Genomic DNA, 25,240 nt, shown 5'->3' with positions numbered 1-25,240 from the left:
GCAGACAGGACGGTTTGTGGCGATGTTGGTTTATGCAGGCACCAGCGGCCCCTCTCACTCCTGGCGATGAAACTCCCCTGAGGGGGTCTGGCCGCGGCTTCGCTCTGCCTCTGTTGAGTCTCAGATGTGCTTCGTTTAAAATAATCTTGGCACCAACGCGGGAGTCTGAGTGGGTCCCCACACCAACCGTGAGTGGTCCAGTTTGCCCCCGTCCCCACCACTCCCTATTGTCCCAGCCCAGCCCTTTCCATGCGTTAATTGGGACCTGCCTGGCCCCTACCAATAGTCGGTGGCAGAATCACTGCAGCGTTTAGAGTGTGTGGCTTCAGCTTATGTGGAGAACAGGTATCGAGGATTTAAGTGAATAAATATAAGTATAGGCCTGAATAGCTTATTTTTATTTCTCTTCTTGGTGTTATGCCTGTTTGTCAACTATGAGGCTCAGAGCTATGTCTTCCCTTCACTTTGTAACCTCTGGGTTGCCGCGGAGAGCGCGATGCCCACAGGAGAAGCCCAATAATTACTAGAGGATCTCTGGTCCCAGGCACTTTGCTAGGTAGTATATTATCTCATTTAATTCTCACAACAGCCAGGCTCTTTGCTAAGCTCCTTAACTACATTATCCACCCTATTTTACCGGCCCAGATAGGTCAAGAAACTTACTCAAGGTTGCACAGCTAGCCAGTAAGTAGGGGAACAAGAACCCCAGACAAGCCCCGAGTCTGACTGCTTCCAAGGCCCCCCTTCTGAGCCACTGTGGCTGGAGGGGCTCCCGGGACTGTGAAGCAATTGGGTTGGCCTGGGCAGCCCAGGTGGTGTCATCTTTCTGCAGGATGTCAGGGCTGGCGTCTCTCCACCCCCAGCACAAAGACCTCTCCCATGTAAATGCCAGGATGTTCCTTTGCCTCTTAAACATTCTTTTAAAAAATGCAAATACATAGGAATTTGAAGCTCTGCAAATGTAATGATCAATTAAGTCTTGGATCCTCTTGGTGCTCGAGGCAAAATATCAATGAATGCAAATTAATACAGTACCTTCTTGTTCTCATTACAGAAAAAAAATTATTCAGTGATACTGTTAAAGCAAGGTAAAGCAGGCTTTATTTAGGACCATGTCGAAGGTACAGGGACCCCTCAGCCGGGCCTGGCATGGGGGAGAGATCGGGCCCAACTCCAAACGCCGAGGGGCAAGTGGGAATTTATAGCCAAGGAGCAGGTGGGGTCAGTGGGTGGAAAGTTACCAGGAGGGAAATTGGGTTGGGGGATTCTGGCCAAACCAACCCAGAAGGGCTCTTGCTGAGACAGGCCAGGGTGACCAGACATCCCCTGGCGGGTGGCCGAGGGTGGTCAGATACGGAGGATGGGGCTTCCCGCTAAGCTGACTCAGTGGATTTTACAAGGATGTGCACAGACGGGCCTAGGAGGAGGGTCAGGAGCCAGTTTGGCCAAGCAGAGAATCTTTGTCACTGTTCCCTTCCCGGGAAGATCCTTACCCAGAACGCTGCATCGCTGGTCACAGGGTCCTCACTTCCTGCCTCCAACTAAATGCCACCAGCCAGAGAGGCCTCCCTCCCTCCCTTCAGTAGCAGCTTTCTTCCCTCTCTGGGCTGACACTAACACTTGGTTTTGTATTCTACTGTGTATTGATGTCTTCCCAGCTGGAGTATAAACTCCCTGAGGGCAGGCGCCTTGATTCCAGTTCACTTGGAATGGAGCCCAGCACAGGCAGGCACTTCTGGGTTTTCCTGCGGTGCAGGACCGGCTCTAGCTGGGTGGCCTGGCTATTCTGGACCTTGTCGGGAGGGAGTTCCACTCGAGGGCAGTCCCACAGGTGTGCAGCCCTGAAGCTTTCGGGGTTACCCAAGTGCAGAAGGGTCCCAAGAAGAGTTTGGAGACCCCAGTTCTTCCCCTGTGGTTGGGTCTTTGGGACTGAAGACAAGGCTAGAGCGCGTGGACGGGGCAGGCCAGGCAGGTGGTGCCGCCGCCGCCTTCCCCGTCCTTACACCAGCCCCACGGGAGGTGCTGCTCCTCCCAGCTGTGTGGATGAGGAAACAGGCCCAGAAAGATCAGAGAAGTTAAGTACTTGTCCCCCGGCCAGGGCAGGATGAGTCCCCAGAGTTTCTCGTGTCCCAGAGGTACATGGGAATTTCACCCCCATAAATCTGCTTTGGAACAAGGGGAGGAACAGACAGAGGACAGCATCAAGTAGGGGCCGACTGCCCCGTAGCCCCGGGGAAGGAGTTGGGTGGCCCTGCGGGACAGAACCGGCCCTGCGGGACAGAACCGGCCCCCCGTGAACAGACGCGGTTGCTGCACCCCAGGCTTTCTCGCGGAGCACATCGGCTGTTAGGGTTGAGATCGGCTCTTGTGCTTTAAAAGGGAAGAGTCGTTTTTTGAAATTTTAACTTTATGCTAGAAAAACAAAAAGGCAAAATGGATGGAAATAACTTGCAGACCATTCCCATCTCCATCTGCTCATGTCTCTCCTCACCCTGGGAACATCTCTCTCCATGTTTGACAACCCTGTGCTCTAATTAGGCCCCTGGAGTTTCCCTCCCTCCAGTCCTCTCCGCGCCCTGCGTGTCCCCAAACGAGTTCTCACTGCCAGCAAGTCACATGCAGCCAGGAAAGTTCTAGAGCAATTTTCCGCATGACCTCCTCCTGGCAGGAGATAAAATTAGCTTCCTTCCCAGAGGCCGCAGGCCAAAAACTATGTACATGTGAAAAGAAGAAAGGAAAAAGGGACAAGGTAAAGAAAAACCAGGAGTGTCACAAACCAATAACAGAAACGTTTATCTTTCCCAACTGCCACATGTCAATTTTGGGGGGTGGGGGGAAGAAACTGGCCACCTCGCCTGTGCGCAGCTGCCCTGCGCCTGTGGAGACGGAGGCAGCCGGCTGCTCCCAGACCCTCCGCACCCTCCCGCGGATCCGTGCCTGCCCTGTGAGGCTTTCGGGGGCCTGAACGATCTCGCTCCCGTTCTTCATAGTCATGTTTCAGTCTTTCCTCCAACAGCCACTTTTAGGGACAGTGGTCATGTTTCTGAAGCCGAAGTCGGGGGCCAATCTGACACTCGGGCAGTTCCAGCCGGGCCGCCCCGGTGCGCAGTCCTCTGCTTCGGCAGCCCGGGAAGCTCGCGGGGCTCTGCACTGACACCCGGCACGGGCCAGTTTGGCATCAGGGGACCCTGTGTAAGATCTTCCCTCTCTGTGCTCCCCTCCCCCTTTGTCTGTCCCTGGTTCCCCCAAAACTTTTTCAGAGCTAAACAAATTTCCCAATGGTGGTTTGCGTTGTCTGGGCACGTCCCTGAGGTTGACAGAGCTCTTCCTAAGAGCAATACTTCTTGCGAGTATAACATCTCTCCATCTGGTTACCGGAGTGGAAGTCTAGCTATACAAACGCAGCATTGTGGCTATTTTTTAATGGTTCAGTTGTGTTTTTTAATTGTTCGAATCTTCCTTACCCAAATCATGATTTCTCTGGGCCCAGAATAAATTTTTCTAGCCTGGGACCTAGTTTGCACTGCTGGTTTAGGAGCCACTATCTGGGGACTCGCAAACATCAACACGAAAGTCACAGAGGCGTCTGCCTAACCCGCTGCCGCGCAGGGAAATGTTCAAACGAATCCTTTCGTTTCAACAGGGCACGTGTTCTCTTGCTCTGCAGGCTGGGGACGAGGATGGGGACGGGGCGGGGACTCTGGCCAAGTCACCTCTTCCCGTTCTCCCCAGCTCCTGTACATGTGCGGGAGCCTCTTGGAGCGGCCTCTGATCCTCGCCGAGGTGGTGCCCAGGTACTCGGTCATGCTGGAGTTGTTCGACACCGAGCTGGACAACGCCAAGATCTTGTACGACACGCAGATGGCAGCTTCTGTGGAGGGGAACATCCCCCCGATCCACAAAAACATGCCCCCGGTGGCCGGGCAGCTCAAGTGGAGCCTGGAGCTGCAGGAGAGGCTGGAGGTGTCCATGAAGCACCTAAAGCACATCGACCATCCGTGAGTCACAGCCACGGCCACGACGTGCGGGGCGGGGACGGAGGAAGAGAGGCCATCCCAGCCCCAACAGCCCTCGCTTCCTGCGGGCCGAACCTTTACCTCCCAAAGCAAAATCCCTCCCATGTCTCCTCTCCTCCCAAATGCCTTCTTAGTGGATGTGCTCCGAAGGGTCTGGCCTGTCCTCACCCTTGGCCGTCAGCCTTGTAGAAATAAATGAAGACCACCCAACGGGAATGCAGAGTCAGCCCTGCCACGGCCACTGCCGTGTGCCAGCGGCTCGCAGGCAGAGGAGGGCAAAGCTTTGCAGAGGAAACAGGGATGCTCTGGGCCTGGGGAAGCTGGCACAGCTGGCCGGACGCGGGGCCTGCTGGGTGACCAGCTAGCAGCGTTGTACAGCTTTTCTGGGGCTGCTCCCAAGGTGGAAGGGAGGGCAGACATCAGGGAGCCGGCAGTTCTCAGCCAAGTCCTGGCCGTGCGGGGCCAACTGCTACGTGGTTTATCGTCTGCCTTCCCGGCTGGCTGCTGCTGATGGCGGGTCACAACTCTCCTTTTATATCTGGTCTGGCCCTTGTCCCTTTGCACATTCAGTCTGTCAGCCTCAAAGAAACAGACGGCCGGCTGTCTGGCTGCTTTGGCACCCCGAGCCCTGGCAGCCGTGGTGGGGGCCATGGAAGAGACCCTGAACACGACGTCCAAGCAAGGCCTGGAGCCTCACCATTCCACCCGACTCTGATCGCAGGGTCTTGTCTGGCGAGGAGGCCAAGCTGGTCTACCAGAAGTATGACGAGATGATGGCCCTGCTGGGGGGCTGCCGCCAGAGGATCTACCGGCAGTGGGTGCAGAGGGTGGACCAGGACTGCAGCTTCAACCTGGGGCAGCCGCTGATCCAGCGCGACGCCACCACAGACCTCGTCCGAGTCAACTTCAGCAAAGCGGTGGGTGCCTGGAGGGCAGGCCGCGCAGAGGGCGTCCCCGGGGAGCTGGGGTCCCGCTGCAGGGGGACGGCAGAGACCCGAGGGCCCAGCATGGCCCCGAGCCGACTCCCTTCCCCCCGCAGTGTGTATTTGTGGAGGCTGATATTTCTATCATAGTTAGCCTAAAGCTTTATTTTTGAAGTACGTCCAGGATATATTTAAGGTATGAGGCAAAACAGCAGCATCCTTGACAGGGGCTTCAGTGAGCACCGTTTTTAGAAGCTTCCATGTGATCCCAAGAAGAAACACCAATTTGAAAACTTAAAAAAAAAAAAAAAAAGTCTGCCGAACATAGACAAGTGTGCTGGCCGAGCAGGGCGGTTGAGCCGGCAGAGGTCACGCTGGGGGGCTGCGGGCGCGTGCTCCGTGGCTAAAACCCGATGATTCAGACAGACACAGAGGACAGAAGCAGGAGGGGCCCTCTCTGGACACAGGCAGGGAGCCAGCTCTGTGGACAGAAGCACTGGCGGATGAGACGCCCACTGTTGGTCTCTCCCTCATAGCCAGGTGGGAGGAGCGGAAAGGCAGGTCCCAGGGAGGACCCAGGCGGAGCTCTGAAGCCTTTCTCCAAACGACCTGGGGGCGGGCGTCAGTGGGGTCAGAGGTGAGGAGGTTGTGATGATGTCGGCTTCCCACAGTGATGACATGAGTGCTTTCGGGGTCACGACCAGCAGGCAGGCTGGAGCGTCCCCATCCCGCTAGCAAACACTGCCTCCCGCCAACTTTGACACCCCCTGGCTGCATGGGCGTCCCAGGGACAGACCTTCCTTCTGTTGCTGAGCGCTGCACCGCTGAGATCCTCTTCCCGCATGTTCCTTGATCTTCTTTTGCCATTTAGTTGGTGGCGGTTCTGAGAGAAGTCAAGTACTTGAATTTCCAGCAACAAAAAGAGATTCCAGGCAGTGCAGAGAATCTGTTCTCAGACAACGAAACCTTCCGCAAGTTTGTGGGCAACCTGGAGCTCATCGTGGGCTGGTATAACGAGGTGGGTTGGCGCGGTTCATTTTGTGCGTGTGCGTGTTTGCCAAGTTTCGGTTTTTGTTTAGAACAAATGCTGGTGTAAGATCTCCAAGTAGGACAGAATAATGAGCATATTTTAATATTCAAATGTGGTTCAAGCCAGTCTTCATTATTCACAAAATAGCAGCAGCAAAGGTGTGATAACTCAAACCACTGACGATGGAAACCTTGTTCCCGTTGACTTGGGCTGATGTTACGTGATTCTTTATAGAGTTTTACTCTCCTAAATATATTTCGGACAATGTTAAAGTCCTTCCACGTCACTCCTGGTACTCCCATTAGTGTGCGGGGATGGGACGAGGTCACCCGTGTCCCTGTTGCCTCCAGTGAGGCAGCTGCGTGTGCAGGCCCTGGAGGGTGGTGTCCACCCTCAGCCTTGTGGTTTAAGGTTCCTTCTCAGTCTCGACTCCTGACATCCACCTGGACACGGTGATCACAAAGGCTGTCCCCGTAACTGATTAGTCTCGGGGGGGCCAGGCCCTTCCCAGCAAGAAAAGCTGGAAGCTGAGTCAGGAGTCGGAGGGGTGGGGAGCGTGGCCGTGGGGCTCCTCAGGTGGTTGCAGTGCCTGTCTCCGTTCCGGGCACCCCCTGTCTCACCGACCCCATACCCAGATCCTGGAAAAGGTGACCACCGTGCCACACAACCTCGACCCTCCCCGGAGCCACAGTGGAATGTCCAGATGTGGACACTGCTCGTTTCCTGTTGCTGCTGTGACAAAGTACCACCAACAACACACCTTTGTCACCTTCCAGCTCTGGAGGTCGGATTCCCGAGTGTGTTTCACTCTGCCGAAGTCAAGGCAGTGGCCAGGCTGTTGCCCTAGAGGCTCCGGGGACAGTCTGTCTCCCGGCCTTTCACGGCTTCTGGAGGCTTCTGCGCCCTGTGGTTCAGGGCCATTGCAGTAGGGTTCTCCCGAGAAACAGAACCCACGGGACATATAGGGAGAGGTTTACTGTGAGGCATTGCCTCGTGCAACCGTGGAGGTCGAGTCTCACTGCATGTGGTCCGCGAGCTGGGGCCGGCGGGGTTTGGTACGGAGCGCGCGAGGAATGCTGGGTCCACCCCCGTCTCCGAGCACAACGAGCACAGCCACGCCAGGCACCTTCCGACCTGGAGAGAAGGACATGGCAGCGGTGATGTTGAGAATTCAGAAGGCGTTTCTACTGACGAGGACTTGTCCGAGTAGGGGATGGTGACCGGATAACGCCACGTAAGACAAAGCCCAGGAAGTCAGCGCCCACCTTAGATGCTTCTGGAAAGGAGGCTGGAATGTCACAGATGCAGAGCGCGGCTGTGGGGAGGTTGAGGAAACTGCTCTCAGCAGAAGCGACCTCCTTCCTGAACAGGCTGCGGAAGCCCAGGGTGGCAGAGTATGCCAGCTCAGAATGTCGTGTGCGTTTGTCCACCCACAGCCACCAAAGAATCAAGTGTGGGTCCGTTCCCTACTCCCCGGGAGAATCAGGGCAGGTTGGAGTGTAACCAGAACTGTGTCCAGGATAAAGTGAGCTTTTTCGTTCATTCTGTTTGCAACATAAAATTTTAATCGCCTCACTTGTGCTGCCAAGTGCCCGTGTCTGTCCAATGGATTCCCCTGAGTCCACTTTCCCCAGACCAGCTGCCCCGGGCCCAGCATCCTCCATCCCTGGGACACCCAGCCGTGGCGTGCGGAGAAAATGCCCCGTAATGCAGGAAAATGGTCAACCCAAAAGATTTTCTGTAACCAGGAAAAAAAAATCCAACAAGTGATATTCAAGATGAAGCAAAAACTGACTCTTCGCTACTGTGTTCCAAACAGAACCCAACCAAGCACGCAACGTCCAATCCATAGACCGTGTTATCTTCGACTGCAAACGATGATGCTCTGTTAACAGAAACGTAGGCTTGGTGGGACGCAGGAGCGTCAGACTCTGAGCTGAGCTCGCACGCCGGGCTCCCCTCTGAAGACGCTCCTGGGTCCTTCTGGCACGTGTCTCCCCTTATCGCATCTTCTCCCACTGGGGGACATCTCGGGCCTCCACACGGCCCGACCACAGTGGACATGGCTCCTCAAGGAAGCTACTGGAATGTCTGAGGGACCACTTGAGAGTGTTGCCCCCCATGACACTGCCAGGTTTACAACCTGGGCTGCTGAAGAACGATACAAAGGCACAGTAACTGGACGGCGTCGCCACCAGCTTTGCTATTCTGGTGATTGCGAGGGCGTGATGATGCGTAGCTGTTTTTGGGGGCCGTTTGCAATGAGTCAATAAATTGCCCTCCCGAGTAGCCACGTGAGTTGTGGGCAAGGGCTGAAGGGGACCCTGGATTCCAGTCACCAGGGGGCCCTGCTGTCTGTGTCCACTGTCCCATCATTTGTCACTTAGCTCCTTTCCCAGCGGTTGAATTCTGTGTAAAGGGCTCCCTTCCTGAGCTCCATGTACAGTGACTTGGTCACAAATACACGAAGAAGGTGCATTATGAGATTATCTTGCTCAGGATGTGTGGTCAAAGCGAGGGCTCCGTACTCGGGAAGAGGCCACTGTCCCTGCAGCTGTTTAACAACCACCCCTGACAGGTGGAATCCTATGGCGCCGTGTCCTGCTCTGTAACCCCGTAGGTGCTGCTTTTGCTTCTGTCTGGTTTTCCACTGCTGACGTCTCTCACGCTTTTCCCTTCTGCCCCACCCACCTCTGCCGAGAGTTACCGGCATCGGCGTGGGGCGCCGTTCAAAGCACCGAATGTACGTAAAGAATCACTCTGAAGGCGAATGGTCAGCATCTAACGCACGACCTCAGTTCTGCAGAATCCCTCACTTCATGGAGAGGTGTCCCTGGAAAGTTCTACATGAAGCAACGTGTTGCCAGAAAGAATGATGTTCCAAAGCTCGAATGGTGTTTGTTATTTAAGGGAATCATTTATAAAAACTTTTCCCTTGTTTTTTCTGTTTTTAAATTCAGGTTTTCAAGCATCAGACTAATTTCTTAGAGGAGGGTAGGGCTGTATTGAGACTGTACAGAACCCGCCCTGTTGTTAACACCGATCCAGGAACAACAGCGTCTCCGCAGGTCCCGGGTTTCCTGTCGCACAAGTAGATTTTGGGCTTTAGCTTTATGACCAAGGAGAGGTTCCGAGCCCAGAAACTCTCAGTGATCCACGCGTATTTCTTTGATTTTCTTTTTCTGACTCTAAGCCAAGTACAAAATGTCTGGGACTACACACACTCACTGTTTTTATGTTTTACTATTTCCATCTTTTTCTAGCCCAAACCATAGATAATTAAGAATTAAATATGTACACAAATCTTTGGTGATAAAAATCATTTTAAAAATAGGAATCTCCTGAAATATGATTTATATATATTTTCAAACAAATAACCCTCATCATAACTGGCTTGGCTGGTACTGAGTAGTAAGAATCCTACCACAGAACAATTTAACATCTGGTCAGGTCTGGAACAAAAGCTGTAGCTTCTGTTTTGCAGATAAAGACTACTGTGAAAGAAGTAGAATTTCCACTGATAAAGTCAGAATTGGAAGCAATTGACATCAAATTGCTGAGCGCAGAAACGACGTTGTTCTGGAACGGTGAAGGTATCAAGGCCACACTCATCCCCCCTACTAAGCGTGGGGGTCCAACCTGTCCAGCATCTGTCCTCAGACACCCCCGAGCGGCCACTTCTGCCTCCTGGCCTCGTGGAACTGCTTGAACTGCACCAGGGTTGCATTTAACGCTAAAGGATAGTTAGTTCTGCCTGCTTGCCCGGGCCAAAAAGAGCCCGTTTGTGTCGTTTACAAATGGAATCGGGCAAAGGCTGTTGGGCAGTGCCAAGCGGTTCCAAAGTCTACAAACTGGGCTTGCCGAGGCCCGCCCTTTGTCGTGTTACCAGCGTGCACATCCCAGCTGGCTCAGGGCTGATGCTGGCAGAGTAGATAGAGGTGTAGCCATGAGTCCCCCTCTTCCCTCCATCCCACCACCGGACCAGGCAGAAGACCTCCAACTTCTGATCCCCCAGCCCCGCCGCGGTGCTGACGGGCTCCCTGCCACTGCTCCTCTCTGTTCCAAGACCTTCCCACTTGCCTTTTGCCACCTGGTCACTTCCCCTCTGCTGTGTCCTGCCCCCACTGTCTCAACTGGAAGGTGGGACCAGGTGTCACTGTCCGTTTCCCTGAAAGCAGGGTCCTTCTAGACTTTTCTGTGCAGAGGTCATGCTTTTCTCCTCCCCCTTCTGCCTGAGAACACACCTCCTCTCCGGTTGCTCCAGGCCCTGACAGCTTTGGGAGGAAGCTCAAGTGTCTGCAGTGACCTGTTCCTGGCTGCAGGTTCACGGCTGGAGGGGCAGGGGCTCCGGAAGTGGGGCCGTGACCATCAGCAGTCCGGGCTCCTGAGTGGAGTGAGGCATCCACGTATTTGGAGATAAGAAAGTCCCATTTCCAAAGAGACACAGCCTACGTTGTTGCTCGGCATTTCGTTTCAGGGAACCCTCGGTGATTTCTTCTGGAAATCATGTTCTAGAACAGGAGAAGTACTTTCCAAGGGCTGTCTTGTAACAATGAGTGTTTAGCCAAGACAAGTTTTCATCCTGCTGAATTGTTCATTCTGTAAGATTCCTTTATGTTTATATTTTAGGTGTGTTTCAATATATTCAAGAGATGCGAGAAATTCTACATAACTTGCAGAACAGGATGCAAAAAGCAAAGCAAAACATAGACGCGATTTCGCAGGCCATGAAGGTGAGCCGGCTGCGGAGTGTGGAGCAGGCTTCGCGGAGGCCGCGGGTGTCCTGGGCAGACGGGGCCACGCAGAGAGGCCCATGTAAAGTGCGCTAGGTGTGCAGTGGGAACCCACCGTTTAACGCTCTGGTCCTGGACAATGATGTCAGAGTGGTCCAAGGGCAGGGAGAAGCATGGTCACCAGGAATGAGGACGCTCACGCCAAACGTACGTGGCAAAGGAGCGAGACCAGAAGCGTTTTCCCCAAAACACTTTTTCTCACTCCCGCGTTTTCCTTCCAGGACTGGTCGGCCAACCCACTGTTTGAAAGAAAGGACAACAAAAAAGAGGCCCTGCTAGACCTGGACGGAAGGGTGATCAACCTCAACAAGCGCTACACAGTGGTGAAGGACGCCGGCCTGAAGATCCAGGCCATGGTTGCGGTGAGGACGCACCGGGAGGCTGTGGGAGCCGGTGCTTTGGGCCGAGGGGAGGGGCGGAGGCAGAGCGAGCGATTCACAGAAACGACTGACATGTATTTTGGTAGCCACAGGAGTCTGTGATCTTTAACCCGAGAGAGGCTTATCCTAAAGCAGCAGACCGTCTTCCTTACACACTCAGAAGCCCGATGCCTCTGGCTAGTGCCTGCCCTGCCCTACTCTGAGGGGATCAGAGCCCCCACCCTGCACGAAGTTGGTATAGGCAAGTGACATCTTCACACTAGGTCAACAAACCTTGTTTTCCCGGGACGAGCTGCTGTGGGCAGGCCTGGGGGTGTGTGTTGGCGTCCATGGGTTTCTCAGCCCCAGTGGGCAGGAACAGTAGCACGGGAAGAGAACACGCGATGTGTGTGCAGGCCACATTGCTGCCAACGCGTGTAGATGGGCGGAATGTGACGGCACACGCCTGCTTTGCTACCTGGAACGTAGGTTATGCCTTCTTGCCAGTGGTCTCCAGGGTCCGCGGGTCTCGTCCCTGCCGAGCTCTGGGGCAGCCCTCATGTGCACGTTCAGAGGGAGAGTGAAAACAGTAGACGAGACTCCTGATTGCTCTGCGTGGGTTCCTGGCAGCCCGGGGTTTTTCGTGCCTTCCTTGCTCACCTGGTAGTCATTTCACTGAGCTTGCATTTTAGCTTATCTCCGAGGAGGGGGGTGAAAGGTAGAGCTTTGCGTTGACCTGTAAAAGAGAAAATTCTCCCTCAAGCTCGAGGTATTTCGGGAACAGTCTTTTCAGGTTTCGCAGAGTGCGGTGCAAATCGATGGTAGGTGACCACATGCAGACAGACCAGCCGGCCCCACTTGGGGGATGGTCTACTATTGGCTGTCCTTGTGGTCACGTCATTGCTTTGAGGGTCGTCACCCCAGTGGAGTGACTGGCCTGGAACAGAAGCCACCCTGCCTCATTTCTAGGTTCTCCCCCTCCCCGCCTTGCCATGCTGTCAGAAGGTCCCATTAAATTAAAATGTTAAACTGCAAAAATGTGACTTGGGAGAGTTAACCAATTAACTTATTAACACTCTCAGAAGTGCTGGACACAGAGCACAAGAGAGAAACTTGGCCTGGGGCTGGGAAAGGTTCAGAGCACGAAGGAGGCTGGGCAAGGAGGCAGAGCCCCGCCCGCTCCCCAGCCCTGATGGGGCAGCATTGCCTTTGTGCACGGGCTCCGTTATCTTTTTTTTTTTTTTTTGAGACAGAGTCTCACTGTGTTGCCCGGGCTAGAGTGAGTGCCATGGCGTCAGCCTAGCTCACAGCAACCTCAAACTCCCGGGCTCAAGCGATCCTCCTGCCTCAGCTTCCCGAGTAGCTGGGATTACAGGCATGTGCCACCATGCCCGGCTAGTTTTTTCTATATATTTTTAGTTGTCCAATTAATTTCTTTCTAATTTTAGTAGAGACGGGGTCTTGCTCTTGCTCAGGCTGGTTTCGAACTCCTGAGCTCAAAAAATCTGCCCGCCTCGGCCTCCCAGAGAGCTAGGATTACAGGCGTGAGCCACCCCGTCGGCTCCGTTATCTTTGCCCAGGACGTTTGAACCGTTCCTTTGTGTCTTACAATGAAGCTATTTGAGGCTGTATCTTCTCTCTCCTATTAGAATATAACTGCCTGAGGGTACAGACTGAGTCCTGTTCATCTTTGTGTTCCCCTAGTACCCAATGCTACAGATCCATCCATCCAACCACCCACCCGTCTATCCATCCAACCACCCATCCATCTACCCACCCACCCATCTATCCATCCAACCACCCATCCACCAATCTATCTACCCACCCACCCATCTATCCATCCAACCACCCATCCACCCACCCATCCATCTACCCACCCACACATCTATCCATCCAACCACCCATCCACCCACCCACCCATCCATCTACCCATAGACCCATCCATCCATCCATCCACCCACCCACCCATCTATCCATCCAACCACCCATCTACCCATCTATCCATCCAACCACCCACCCATCTATCCATCCAGCCACCCACCTACCCACCCACCCATCCATCTACCCATCCACCCACCCTCTCTTCATCCATCCATCCATCCAACCACCCACCCACACACCTACCCACCCATCATTCACCAGCTTCTGCTCGGTCCCAAGCACACTGTTGAGTGCTAGGGGCGCAGCACTGGAGAGCACAGTCAAGCCTTGCCCTTGTGAAGCTGGGCATCAAAAGGGCATGCAGACCAAAGATGAGTAAATAAAGTAATCTAGAGTGGTCGTCTGTGCCATGTGGGCATAGATAACAGATGGCTAGAGGGAATACAGGCAGGGGAAGGGATGGGAACCCAACCTGAGATGGATGGGTGGGTGGGTGTGCGGATGGGTAAATGGAAGGGGTGCTCAGGGAGGGCCTTTATGAAGAAGTGACATTTAAGCCAAATCCTTAAGGATGAGAAGACACAGACCTGGCGAGCGTGGGAGGGAGCAGCCTGTGTGGAGCCCTGGTGTGGGAGAGACCCACCTGGAAGCTCCAAGCAGACCCGTGTGCCTGTCATGTGTGAGCAAGGACAAGGGTGGCCCGGAGAGCCACTGGACAGGTTGACTAAAGAAAGAACGAATGCGTGACCCAGAGAAACGACAGCTGACCGTGTGCTTCCATTTGCAGGAAAACGCAGAACTATTGAGAGCAGACACGGCGAGCCTGCCCTGGAAGGATTACGTCAACTACGTCGACAACATGGTCTTAGACGAATTCGATGATTTCATTCGCAAATCTCTGAATTACCTGATGGATAACATGGTTTTAGACGTAAGTTATAAGTATTTATATATATATTCCTATAAACACAGGACCAGGTCTATGGCAGAGGCTATAGGTGGTCATTTCCTGAGGAAAGTGTAGGCAATCACTCCGGCAGGGGTGGGGAACCTGCGGCCTTCTGATCTCAAGATTGTTCTTTTTTAAGCACCAAAGGAGGCAGGAAAATCTTCATCTTTCTTTGCTGCATCCCTTTAAATAAAAGGATTTGTTCTGCAAAATTTGGATTCAGTCAAAAGACCACACTCAAGGATCCAGAAGGCCACATGGGGCCCCAAGGCTGCAGGTTCCCCACCCACGGCAGGGTGACCAACCTGTCCTGGTTTTAAAACTGAAAGTCCTAGATAGGTGAGGTGGCTCATGCCTGTAATCCCTGCACTTTGGGAGGCCAAGGTGGGGGGATGGCTTGGGGTCAGCAGTTTAAGACCAGCCCGAGCAACACAGCGAGACCCCATTACTACAAAAAGTTGAAAAATTAGCCAGGCCTGGTGGCGCCTGTAGTCCCAGCTACTCGGGAGGCTGAGGCAGGAGGATCTCTGAAGCCCAGGAGTTGGAGGCTACAGTGAGCTGTGATCACACCACTGCACTCCAGCCTGGATGACAGAGCAAGACCCTGTCTCTAAAAAAAGAAAACAATAGAAAATCCTACATCCTGAGGACCTGCTCAGTCCCAGGCACTCAGGACAGCTGGTCACCTTGAATCTACCACAACATACACTGACTGCAGAAAACCGCAGTGGATCTGAGAGCGTCCTCCCTTGCTGACAGATAGCGGGGAGTGGGCACCACTGCCCCACCCGTGCTGATGGTGGGTCTTGTCAGCAACATCAGCCACCGACCTACTCAAGCCTCCGCTGGGCTGTGGAAGCATGAACCAGGCCGGCAAAGGGGTTGTGCTGACGCGGCCCATGGAGACGTGTTCCCCAGTGTTCTCCACGGGGACGACCCCTCCCTGCTGGTGCCTTTTGGTTATCATGGTTCCTGGATGATTTTGAATACTGCCGGGGGGTGCGGGGGGGCAAGGTCAAAGGCCTCCCAGCACACTCCGCCCACCTACAGGAAAGGACAAAAGGACCATGGCAGTGATGTGCACAGGCCACAGAGGGTGAATGAATTGTGTTGAGCCCAGGACATATGTCTCAGGGGCTGGTTGGTAACCGGTCACAGACCCCAAATTCTGTTACTGAAAATAGTGGTCCCTACCAATTGTGAGGTTCACTGAGAAGCCCCAGCGGTGCAGCGTGGCAGCGATGAACTTAACTAGTCTTAACAGCAACACAAGGAGGAGAGTCGCAATCAAAGCTACGAGGATGCCCTGGTAACAAAAGGTCCTTCTAAAAAACTCCAGGGAGCCCTCCTGCGTGCAGGTGGCCCTGTGGCAGGAGCAGACTTCCGAGTCTGTAGGAAAGAAAGTCTGTCACCTCAGTCCGTGACGGTCGACCATCGTGCCAAGCAGCACCTGATTCGGACACTAGTGAACAGCCCTCCCCTGCTTGTGGGGAAATGCGGGGGCTGCGTGTCCACTGCCCATGGGGACTTGTGTTTAGGGGAAGATGAGCGGCCACGGTGCGATCCCACAGCCACCTGCAGGCTCGGCCCAGAGTTGCTGGTCTGGCGGGAGGATCACTGGAGTTGGCCTCGATCCCTCCCCTCACAAAGAGGCCGTGCACGGAGCCTCACGGCCTTGCAAGGGCACTGAGAGCACACGGAGACACGGCCGTGCGCAGGCTTCGTACACAGAGCTCCCGAGGGACGGCGTGAGGGCCTGTCCCGCCACCATTGTTCACACTTTGTACGTTATTGGTCCATTGAGTCCTCACAATAACCCAGAGGGATGGAAACAACCGATGTCTCCGTCTGTAAAATGATGGTCCTTGTATTTATCTGGGCACACTGGGAGTTTAGCAATGCGCCCAAGGTCACACAGCTGGAAGTGGCAGACACAGGCCTGGAGCTGAGGCCTTGCCCTGGCCTGCCCCAGCCTGCTCTTGGCATCACAGCTGTGCACTGGGTATGGATGGCCAGGGTGTTCCCCGAGGCGTGTGCTCCCTGAGGCGGTGCGGGCCAGCGGGAGGCAGCCACACCTTGGCCAGAGCCCAGAGTGGGCAATCTGGGTGTTGAGAATCGCTCGCTGGAGGGCAGAGGTGTTGACCCCATGCCGGCCTGTTTCAGGAGAGTGTCGCGCCCCTGTTCGAGATCCACATGGAGCTGGATGAGGACGGGCTCACCTTCAACCCATCTCTGGAGGTGGGCTCAGAGCGCGGCTTCCTGGCGCTGATTGAGGGCCTGGTCAACGACATCTACAACGTGGCCAGGCTCATCCCCCGGCTGGCCAAGAACAGAATGAGCTACAGGGTCAGTCTGGGCCTCCTACAGCCCTCCCCACTCTCCCACGTGGCCGTCAGTTGCCTTCCTGGTTTGGACTCGCCTTCCCACCTGGGCAGTGCCTAGACATGCACGTTTCTAGTGATGATAGTTCTGGATGTGGTGAGGGGGTCTGGGGTCTCCACGTTGTCAGGTTCCCGGGACGACAAACCCAACCCCCTGCTCCCCACTCCCCAATCCATCCTCCTACCCAGAGTGGCTTCTCCTGCTGACTGCCCGGGTTTCCTTCCCCCACCCCGACCCCAGCACGATGAAAAACATGATCCTCCCCACTTCCTGATGGTCACTCCGTTCTGTAATTTGAACACTATGAATGTCGCGGCCCTTGGGCACTGTGACAAATGTGCCTCCATCTACTCCAGGGTGTTTGGTAACACCCACCGAGCCCCATGCAGTGCCAGGCTGGAGCCTGGGGGTGCAAGAGTCACAGGAACTTCAGCTCTCCAAGGAGGGGAGGTTGGAGGAGGTGTGTTTGTCTGTTCGCATGACAGTAAAACAAAATTCAAAAAAGACCTAAATGCTCAGCGAAGGGGGAAGTAGCCTTGATAGCTCCTGACCGTTCATACGACATCTGTGAGTTATAAAAATGAGCCGCAAATTTTCCCGTGTCCTGTTGTGAGAGCTTAGCAACACTTCCACCGGCAGAGAGCCACTTTCCACGGTGGGGAGAGCAAATCTGAGTGACGAAGGCAGGCGGAACGCCTCACCTGTTTGCATCTCTCCTGCCCCCCTCAGACGGACCTGGAGGACATGACAGACCTCATAGAGATGCAGGAGGAGTTGTCCAGCTTGGTCATCAACGCCATGAAGGAGGCCGAGGAGTACCAGGACTCCTTCGAGAGGTACTCCTACCTCTGGACAGATGACCCGCAGGAGTTCATGAAGAATTTCCTGATCTTTGGGCGTCCGCCAACCTCGGAGGACTTGGACACCCGGACGGATGATACCACCCCCAAGACGCCGCCCACCCTCGCTCAGTTCCAGCAGCAGGTGCGTGCAAACCTCACCCGCTGGCATCCTCATCTCTGGAATCCTCCAGTAAAGGATTTAAAACTTGGGTGAATTGCTTTCAGGTGTAGGTTTTATTGTTGTTCAGATCTGGTGAGGCCAGCAGGTCAGGAGATGTCTGCCACTGGGAAGACAGCTCATTACCCACTGCTCCCAAGGAAGGGGCACACCACGCCACGCAGGGTTGTGCAGGGGAGCTCCAGGGCCAGGTGGGAGTCAGAGGAAATGAGGGCAAACACGGGCAAGAGCCTGCACCATGGTTTCCACGAAGGAACGGGCAGAGTAAGCAGGCTGAGGGTTGGCTAGTTTGAATAATTTCTGCAGGCTCTGGGCTATAGGGACTGTCCTGAGTTATCTGGTATCTGGCCCTGGGGTGATTAGAGCAGGTGGGTAGAGCCCCAGGGTGTAAGACCCTGTGAGAACCTGATAAAGGGGTGGTTGGAGACATGGGCTCTAGTTGGCTGGTTTGCTCCCAGGTGAGTTGTTTGCTGTCTCTAGAAGTCAGCTCGGCCTGGCAGGGGCTGTCCCTCTAGGGCCAGCAAGGCCCCAGGTGTCAAAACATCAATAATACAGAAAACAACACCTGTCAGTGATAACCTTGAGTGTAGATGGATTAAATTCTCCACTTAAAAGGTATAGATTGGCTGAATGGATTTTAAAAAATAACCATGACCCAATTATATGCTGCCTAAAAGAAACTCACCTGTGAAGACACATATAGACTGAAAGCGAAGGGACAGGGAGATATTCCACACAGACAGAAGCCAAAAGCGAGCAGGAGGAGCTGTACTTATATCAGATAAAATAGATTTTGAGTCAAAAACAGTAAAAAGAGACAAAAAAGGTTATTATGTAATGGTAAACAGATCAATTCAGCAAGAGGGTGTAACAATTCTAAACATATATGTACCAAACACCAGATCACTCAGGTTTATAAAGCAAATATCAGCTCTAACGGGAGCAAGAGAATCCAATACAACAATGGTTGAGGATGTCAGCACCCCACTCTCAGATCAGCCAGACAGAAAATCAGCAAAGAAACTAGATTTAGCCAGGCATGGTGGCTCACTCCTATAATCGCAGTGATTTGGGAGGCTGAGGTAGGAGGATTGCTTGAGGCCAGGATTTCAAGACTGACCTGGATAACATACAAGACCTCATCTCTTAAAAAAAAAAAAAAAAATTAGCCAGGCATGGTGGCATGCACTCATAGTCCCCACTACGCAGGAGGCTGAGGCTGGAGGATCGCTGGAGCACAAGAGTTAGAGGTTGCAGTGAGCTATGATTGCAGCACTGCACTCTAGCCTGGGTGACAGAGTGAGACCCCATCTCTAATGAAAAGAAAAGAAAAGCAACATTGGCTTTAAACTGCACTTCAGACCAAATGGTCCTAACAGACATTTACAAAACATTTCATCTGACAGCTGCAGAAAGAATACAGAAATAAGGAAACATAGTTAATACGTGAACCTCCAACTCTGTTCCCAATGTGTGATGATTCTGCCGCACAGGGTGTGGGGGCTGGAGGAGTTCGAGAGCCCCTGGGCTATACGACAGCATGAAGAAGGATGAGTCGAGGGGTTCCCTTTGGGAGCCTCTCGAAGCCTGTGTCCTGTTCTGCTGCAGAAGTGCTGGGGCATTGCTCGTTCTGTTGCTTTCTGGCAGAGCATGCCACTCTGGAGTTGACTGCTGGGGCTGGAAGGACCGCTGGGGCACTGGATAAGGAAACATGACTGGTAACGAGCCCCCCATGCCCAGCATAGCCTGGGCACCTGCCTGTTGAGGCCCCACCCCCACAGCAGCCGACACCCCCGCAGGCTCCGGGCCTTGACGGGCGGGTGGTGGCTGTGTTTTCCAGATCGACTCCTACGAGAAGCTGTATGAGGAGGTGTCCAAGTGTGAGAACACCAAGGTGTTCCATGGCTGGCTGCAGTGTGACTGCCGCCCCTTCAAGCAGGCCCTGCTCAGCACCATCAAGCGCTGGAGCCTCATGTTCAAGCGGCACCTGAGTAACCACGTTGTCAACAGGTGGGCGTGGGGACCACAGCCGCCTGCCTCCTGGCGCTAGGAGAGCCCAAGAGATCCGCAAAGGGCACCCACCTGAGTTCATGGTGTTTGTCGGGTGCCTCCTCCGGGTCAGGTGTAGGGGTGGAGGTCAGGCTTGGGGCGAACCCCTCGCCAAGTGTGGGTCCCAGCAGAAAGGTGTCACCTGGCCGTGAGCCAGTGCTCCACTCCTTCCTCTAGCCCCTGTTTATTGAGCGCTTACTGTGTCCAGCGCCAGATGCTTTGCAAAGCTATAGGAGCCTGGGGCCTGGCAGGGAAGGCTGCCGTTGAACAGACAGACCAGGAGCCGTGGAATTACAGGTAGCCATCAGGGCCGTGACGTGCACGATGCTACATGTCACCCAGCTGAGTTCCATTGGGGAGGCCAGCAAAAGCCTCTCTGAGATGTAACCTTAGCTGGGACTCGTGCTGGGCTTGAGCTAAGTTAGTGAGGCCTCGTGTGACAGCCAGGTGCCCTAGCTGCCACCCACCTCCTATGACAGGCTTCCCCTCCACCGAGGGGGTGGGCCCAGGAGGACTGGCCCGTCTCAGATGGTGGCCTTGTTCCTTAGCCTCGCCGACCTGGAAGCCTTCATGAAAGTCGCCAGAACGGGCTTAAGGAAGCCCCTCAAGGAGGGGGATTACGACGGCCTGGTGGAGGTGATGGGGCACTTGATGAAGGTCAAAGAGAGGCAGGTGGCCACCGACAACATGTTTGAGCCCCTGAAGCAAACCATTGAGCTGCTCAAGTCCTACGGGGAGGAGATGCCGGAGGAGATGCACCTGAAGCTGCAGGTACGCAGGCGGGCAGGTAGTAGCAGGGAGCGGGGCCGTGGGAGGCGCAACCAGAGGAGTGTGTGATGGGAGACCAGGCCGTCACATAGGACCACGGGGACGCCACAGGCCAGGCCCCCACTGGACACTGGACCCCTGTGGAGTGGGGAAGCAGAGAGAGCGTGCTTCCCTGGGAACAGGGGCCCCAGGGGCGGCCTCATGGCTGGACCAGTGCTCCCTGCATTTGGCTGGTGTTTTGTTGGGTTGGAAACACCCTCGTGTCCTGCATCTCCTCCTGAGTGCCCGGTCGAGCTGGGTGCCAGGGATGGTGGAGAGAGCGCAGGGTCCAAGGAGACCCTGCAGAGAGCAGGCGGTTGGAGGGGAGGGGCTCGAGTTTGCAGAGCGCTCAAAAGCTACTTTAGGCAGTGTCAGTTGTCGGTACGGAAGGTGTGTGTGCTGGCTGGGCTGGGAAGGACGGAGAGGTTGTGTCCTGAAGCCACCACCCAGCCATGTCTGGCCCTGGAGTTCCCACCTCTCCCCAGACCACATGCTCTCTCCCTCCCTCTCCCCATCTGTGTCCGGCAATGCCACACGCAGGGCCCACTCCCCTGCCCACATGCACTGACTCTAGCCAGCACCCAACACCCCACAGCCCAGGGAGTGACAGGAGGTGATGCGAGGGAAGGGGCTGACCCCCTGCTGCCCGGGCCCTGCTTGGAGCCTGCTGTGTAACTGACCACAGCAAGAGGCTCCCAGCACCCTGCCCAACGCCCAGCTAGGACTCGGGAGCGGGTGTGGCCAGTCCCGGGGGCAACTGAGGCGGAAGCAGTGGCATTCGAGGCCTGCAGACAGAAACCGCTGGGGCCGTCAAAAGTCTCCTCCATTTGCAGGGACTGTTCGTGGGCTGGGATTGTTTTTCTTTAAAATGTTTTATGATTATATCATAAGTACAATATTTGCCCAAGTGTGGAGAACTTGGAAAATGCAAAAATTCATCTGATTGTTGCAGGCATTCTGGAAACGGTAAAATTAGAGAGGTCAGCGGTTGCCAGGGAGGGGGCCCGGGGGTGTGGAATACAAAGGGAGTTCCTCCGCGGCAGTGGGCAGGAATCTGCATGTGGGATAAAACCACACGGGGCCACGCACACGCATACACACGTGGGTTCATGCACGAATCCGTCAAACATGACGAAAACTAAGTTCCATTGTCTATTTAACAGAGACGCACCAACGCCAACTTCCTGGTCCGCCGTTTAGGAGGCTGGGAGGAGGGTACGCGGGACTCTGCACTGTTTTTGCAGCTTTCTCTGAGCCTCTAAATACTCCACGATAGTTTTGAAAAGGAAAGAGAAAGGAGTTCCCTCGGCTCTTGCCCCTGCAGGAGCTGCCGGAGCAGTGGACGAACACCAAGAAACTGGCCATCCAGGTGAAGCAGAACGTGGCCCCCCTGCAGGCCAACGAGGTCAACATCCTGCGCCGGAAGTGCCAGCAGTTCGAGGTGCCGGGGCCCGGCGGTCTCAGCCCGGGGGGATGCAGTGCGGTGCGGGACTGTGGCCCCCACGTGTGTCCCGGCCACAGGCGGGGCATGGGACACACCCCGTGAGCCACTGTGTCTCTGTGCTGTTCTCTCGCAGCTCAAACAGCACGAGTTCAGGGAGAAGTTCAGACGAGAGGCCCCCTTCTCCTTCAGTGACCCCGACCCCTACAAGTCCCTGAATAAGGTATTTTTGCTCAGGGATGAGATTGGGTAGTCACTCCAGGAACTTCGTTGTTTTCTGTTCTTCTCTCGAGTTGTTATTCTGCCAAGTCCAGGAACGTGACTTGGATAAGAGTGGCCTTGGGCCACGCGTGAGTGTGTGTGCGTGAGCGTGCGTGCACTTGAACACGCAAACGCGGCATCCCCCTGAGCCAAGGTCTCCCCTCCGCGTCTTGCTGCTAAGAGCTCCACCCCAGGCCCACCGCTCATGCTGTCCGAACAGCCCGTTCCTCAGCCTTGCTCTGCCTCCTGTGTCCCCAGCTCTGTTCCCATTCAGCAGTTTCCTGTCACCTGGGCTTGACATGCCATCCCTGACTCCTTCCTCTCCTGGCTGACCGCGTCCAGTGGCGGCCAAGCTTCACCTGTGTCCCACTCCGTTCCCACTGTCCGAGTTCATGGTCAGCATCCAACGTGCAAGTTCACGTGGCCCTGGACCTCGCAATCCACAGAGCTCGGGCCCCGTGGGCTATCATGGGACAGGAGCCTGTGGTACACCTGGGGCCGAGGGGTGGCCTCTTGGGCACAATGGGGACACGCCAGTGCTGCTTTATTCCCACACATGCCCAGGACCTGCGGGACCAGCCCAGCCTGCACCTCCGCCTCACTCAGCAACACCACAGGCCCAAGCAAACATGAACCCCACCGTGTCCCTAGGGTCCCCCCACACTTTCCGAGCCTCTGCTCTTTGGCCTCCTGCTCCAAAGCCTACCATTCCAGAAGGTCCTGCTCCCACCCTTCTTGACGGCCATTTTCTCACGTCACATTCCCGAGCCCAGATGTAGACGTGACCATTCTCTCCGTCCCGTCTCCAGAGCACGCACCCCCAGGCTGGACCGTCTGAGAGATTTGGAGTGAGGGGTGCCCCGTGGCCACCCAAGGGAGGCTGTGGAGCCGCAGTTAGTGAGTAGTGAGGCCGTCGAGCGCACGCTCAACCCGCCTTGCCACGGCCGCCCCTTTTAGCACACGCTTCCGTGCACACGCTTGTGCACTACCCAGCACCATGATGCTGATGACGGTCGGCTCGTGGTCATGGGATTTGTGATGACTCTTCTTCTTTGCTTATCTGGATTTTCCAGTTTTCAATGCGTCACTTATAAACATATGAAAATGGGGGAAATGCTGGGAAATCGGGAAATCTCAGGAGGAAAGGAGGGGTTTGTACCACATCCATTAAAATCAGTTCCGGCCTCCTGGTGGGAAGTTGCCTCGGTTGTGCGACACCCCAGTGGAGGGGAGGGGGCAGAACGCCAGGAGGGGGATGGGGTGCCGCTGAGCACGGCAGCCCTGCTGACAGCCACTTTGCCTCCCCAGCAACAAAAGAGCATCGCGTCCATGGAGAGCACCATGGAGGCGCTGTCCAAGTCCGGGGGCCTGTTCGAGGTCACAGTCCCAGACTACAAGCAGCTCAAAGCCTGCCACCGGGAGGTCCGCCTGCTGAAGGAGCTCTGGGACATGATCGTCATGGTGAGCACAGGGTGGCCGGGAGGTTGGGGGGCTTCTGCGTGCGGCCACACCTGGCGACAAGAGGCAAGGCCCCAGGCACCGTTTGGCTGTAAGAACGCAACAGGTTTTCTGGTCTTGCCTGGAGGCACCCAAAGGTCCCTGAGATGGGGTCACTCCACTAAGCATGTCTCTGTACGCAGATGTAGTCTCACCTTCCGCCGCCTCTCTCTTTTCTCTCCTCCCCCTCGCCCTGTTGTTGCTCACATCTCACCTCTCTGTTAAAAATTTTTTAAAATAAGAAATACTACTTGTCTCGGTCTGCTTGAGCTGCCATGACAGAACACTGTAGCCTGGGTGGCTCCCAAACAACACACATTGATTTCTCACAGTTCCAGGGGCTGGGAGTCCAAGGTCGAGGCAGATTCGGTGTCTGGTGGGGACCCAGTTCCTGGCTCATAGGTGATGCCTTCTCACTGTGTCCTCACGTGACAGAAGGACGAGAAGTCTCTGTGGGGACCCTTTCATAAGGGCGCTAATCCCCTTTATGAGGGCTCTGCCCCGTGACCTAATCACCCCCACAGGCCCCACCTCCCAATCCACCACTTTGGGGGCGGGGATTTCAACATGTGAATTCTGGGGACACAAACGTTCAGCCCACTTGATCCATTAGAAAGAAAGACCCTGCGGATTGAATCCACAGCAATGCCGTTTCCTACCGTCCAGCGATGCTGGTGTCTTTTCACGTGCCTGCATGACAGCGGAATGTCTTCTTTGGCAAACTTTGTCTGCTCGCGTCTTCGCCCATTTTCTAACTGGATTTTTTTGTTGGTTTCTTACTGTTGAGTTTTGAGAGTTCTTTATCTATTCTAGAAACTATGAATAGTTTTCTCAGATATGTGGTTTGCAAATAGTTTCGCCCAGTCTGTGGCTTGTTTATTTTTCCTCTCGACAGGGTCTTTTGCAGAGCAAAAGTGTTAAATTTTGATGAAATGCATTTTATCCATCGTTTTGTCTCGTGGATCATGCGTCTGGTACCAAATCTAAGAACTCTTTCCCTGGATCCCAGAGATCTTCTCTTATAAGTTTTATAGTGCTATGTCGTACATCTAAGCCTATGATCCACGTTGAGTTAATTTTGGCACGAGGAATGAGGATTAGGTTGAGCTTCATCGTTTTTGGCCTATGGACGAGTGATTGTTCCTCGCCATTGTTGACAAGGCCGTCCCCCCATTAAATTTCTCTTACATCTTTGTCGAAAATCAGTTGGGCACATTAGCTTGGCGCTGTTCATAGGTTCTCTGGTCCATTGGTCTTTGTGTCCGTCCCTCTGTAATACCAGATAATCTCAATTACCATGGTGATCTACGAAGCCTTAATATCCGGGAGTGTGATTCCTCCCACTTTATGCTTGGCCAAGATTGGTTTGCTAATCTAGGATTTGTTCTTTTCCACATGAATTTTAGAATAAGCTTGTTATGCCTAGAAAAAACTTATTTTTTCTAGGAGTTTTTATAGGAATTGCATTAAACCTGCAGATCAATTTCGGGGGGACCGACATCTTTACTATGTTGAATCTTCCAGTCCATGAACATCGTGTGTCTCTCCATTTATTTGGCCCTTCTCTGATTTCTTTAATCAGTATTTTTTAATCTTGGCATAAAGTTCCTCTACATGTTTTGTTAGATTTATACCTAAGTATTTCTTGTCTTTTCTTTTTTAAAGTGATTGTAAATGGTATTGTATCTTAAATTTTGGTTTCTACATGTTTGTTTGGGTATATACAGATGTGATTAATATTTGTTTATTTTTATCTTGTGACCATGCTGAACTCACTCACTAGTTCTAGGAGGTTTTTTGGTAGATTCTGTAGGGATTTCCCACATAGACAA

At 54.2% G+C, this 25,240-nt stretch overlaps 1 protein-coding gene across 1 annotated transcript in view; it reads left to right on the top strand.

Annotated features, from left to right (window-relative positions):
- DNAH17 (dynein, axonemal, heavy chain 17) overlaps nt 1-25,240 on the top strand; it is a 118,607-nt gene that overhangs the window by 9,772 nt on the left and 83,595 nt on the right. The window contains exons 11-24 of the mRNA XM_012661317.1: nt 3,733-3,998; nt 4,738-4,933; nt 5,811-5,957; nt 9,454-9,562; nt 10,599-10,702; nt 10,984-11,124; nt 13,790-13,933; nt 16,115-16,297; nt 17,063-17,317; nt 19,194-19,363; nt 19,951-20,173; nt 21,534-21,650; nt 21,787-21,873; nt 23,220-23,372. Coding sequence (XP_012516771.1) covers nt 3,733-3,998; nt 4,738-4,933; nt 5,811-5,957; nt 9,454-9,562; nt 10,599-10,702; nt 10,984-11,124; nt 13,790-13,933; nt 16,115-16,297; nt 17,063-17,317; nt 19,194-19,363; nt 19,951-20,173; nt 21,534-21,650; nt 21,787-21,873; nt 23,220-23,372 — 2,295 coding nt within the window. The remainder of the gene's footprint in view (nt 1-3,732; nt 3,999-4,737; nt 4,934-5,810; nt 5,958-9,453; nt 9,563-10,598; nt 10,703-10,983; nt 11,125-13,789; nt 13,934-16,114; nt 16,298-17,062; nt 17,318-19,193; nt 19,364-19,950; nt 20,174-21,533; nt 21,651-21,786; nt 21,874-23,219; nt 23,373-25,240) is intronic.

Source organism: Propithecus coquereli, unplaced genomic scaffold (assembly GCF_000956105.1).
Source record: "Propithecus coquereli isolate 6110/MARCELLA unplaced genomic scaffold, Pcoq_1.0 Scaffold706, whole genome shotgun sequence".
Classification (NCBI taxonomy): Eukaryota; Metazoa; Chordata; class Mammalia; order Primates; family Indriidae; genus Propithecus; species Propithecus coquereli.
The sequence above is the reverse complement of the archived record's forward strand: the minus strand, read 5'-3'. Positions and strand labels throughout refer to the sequence as shown.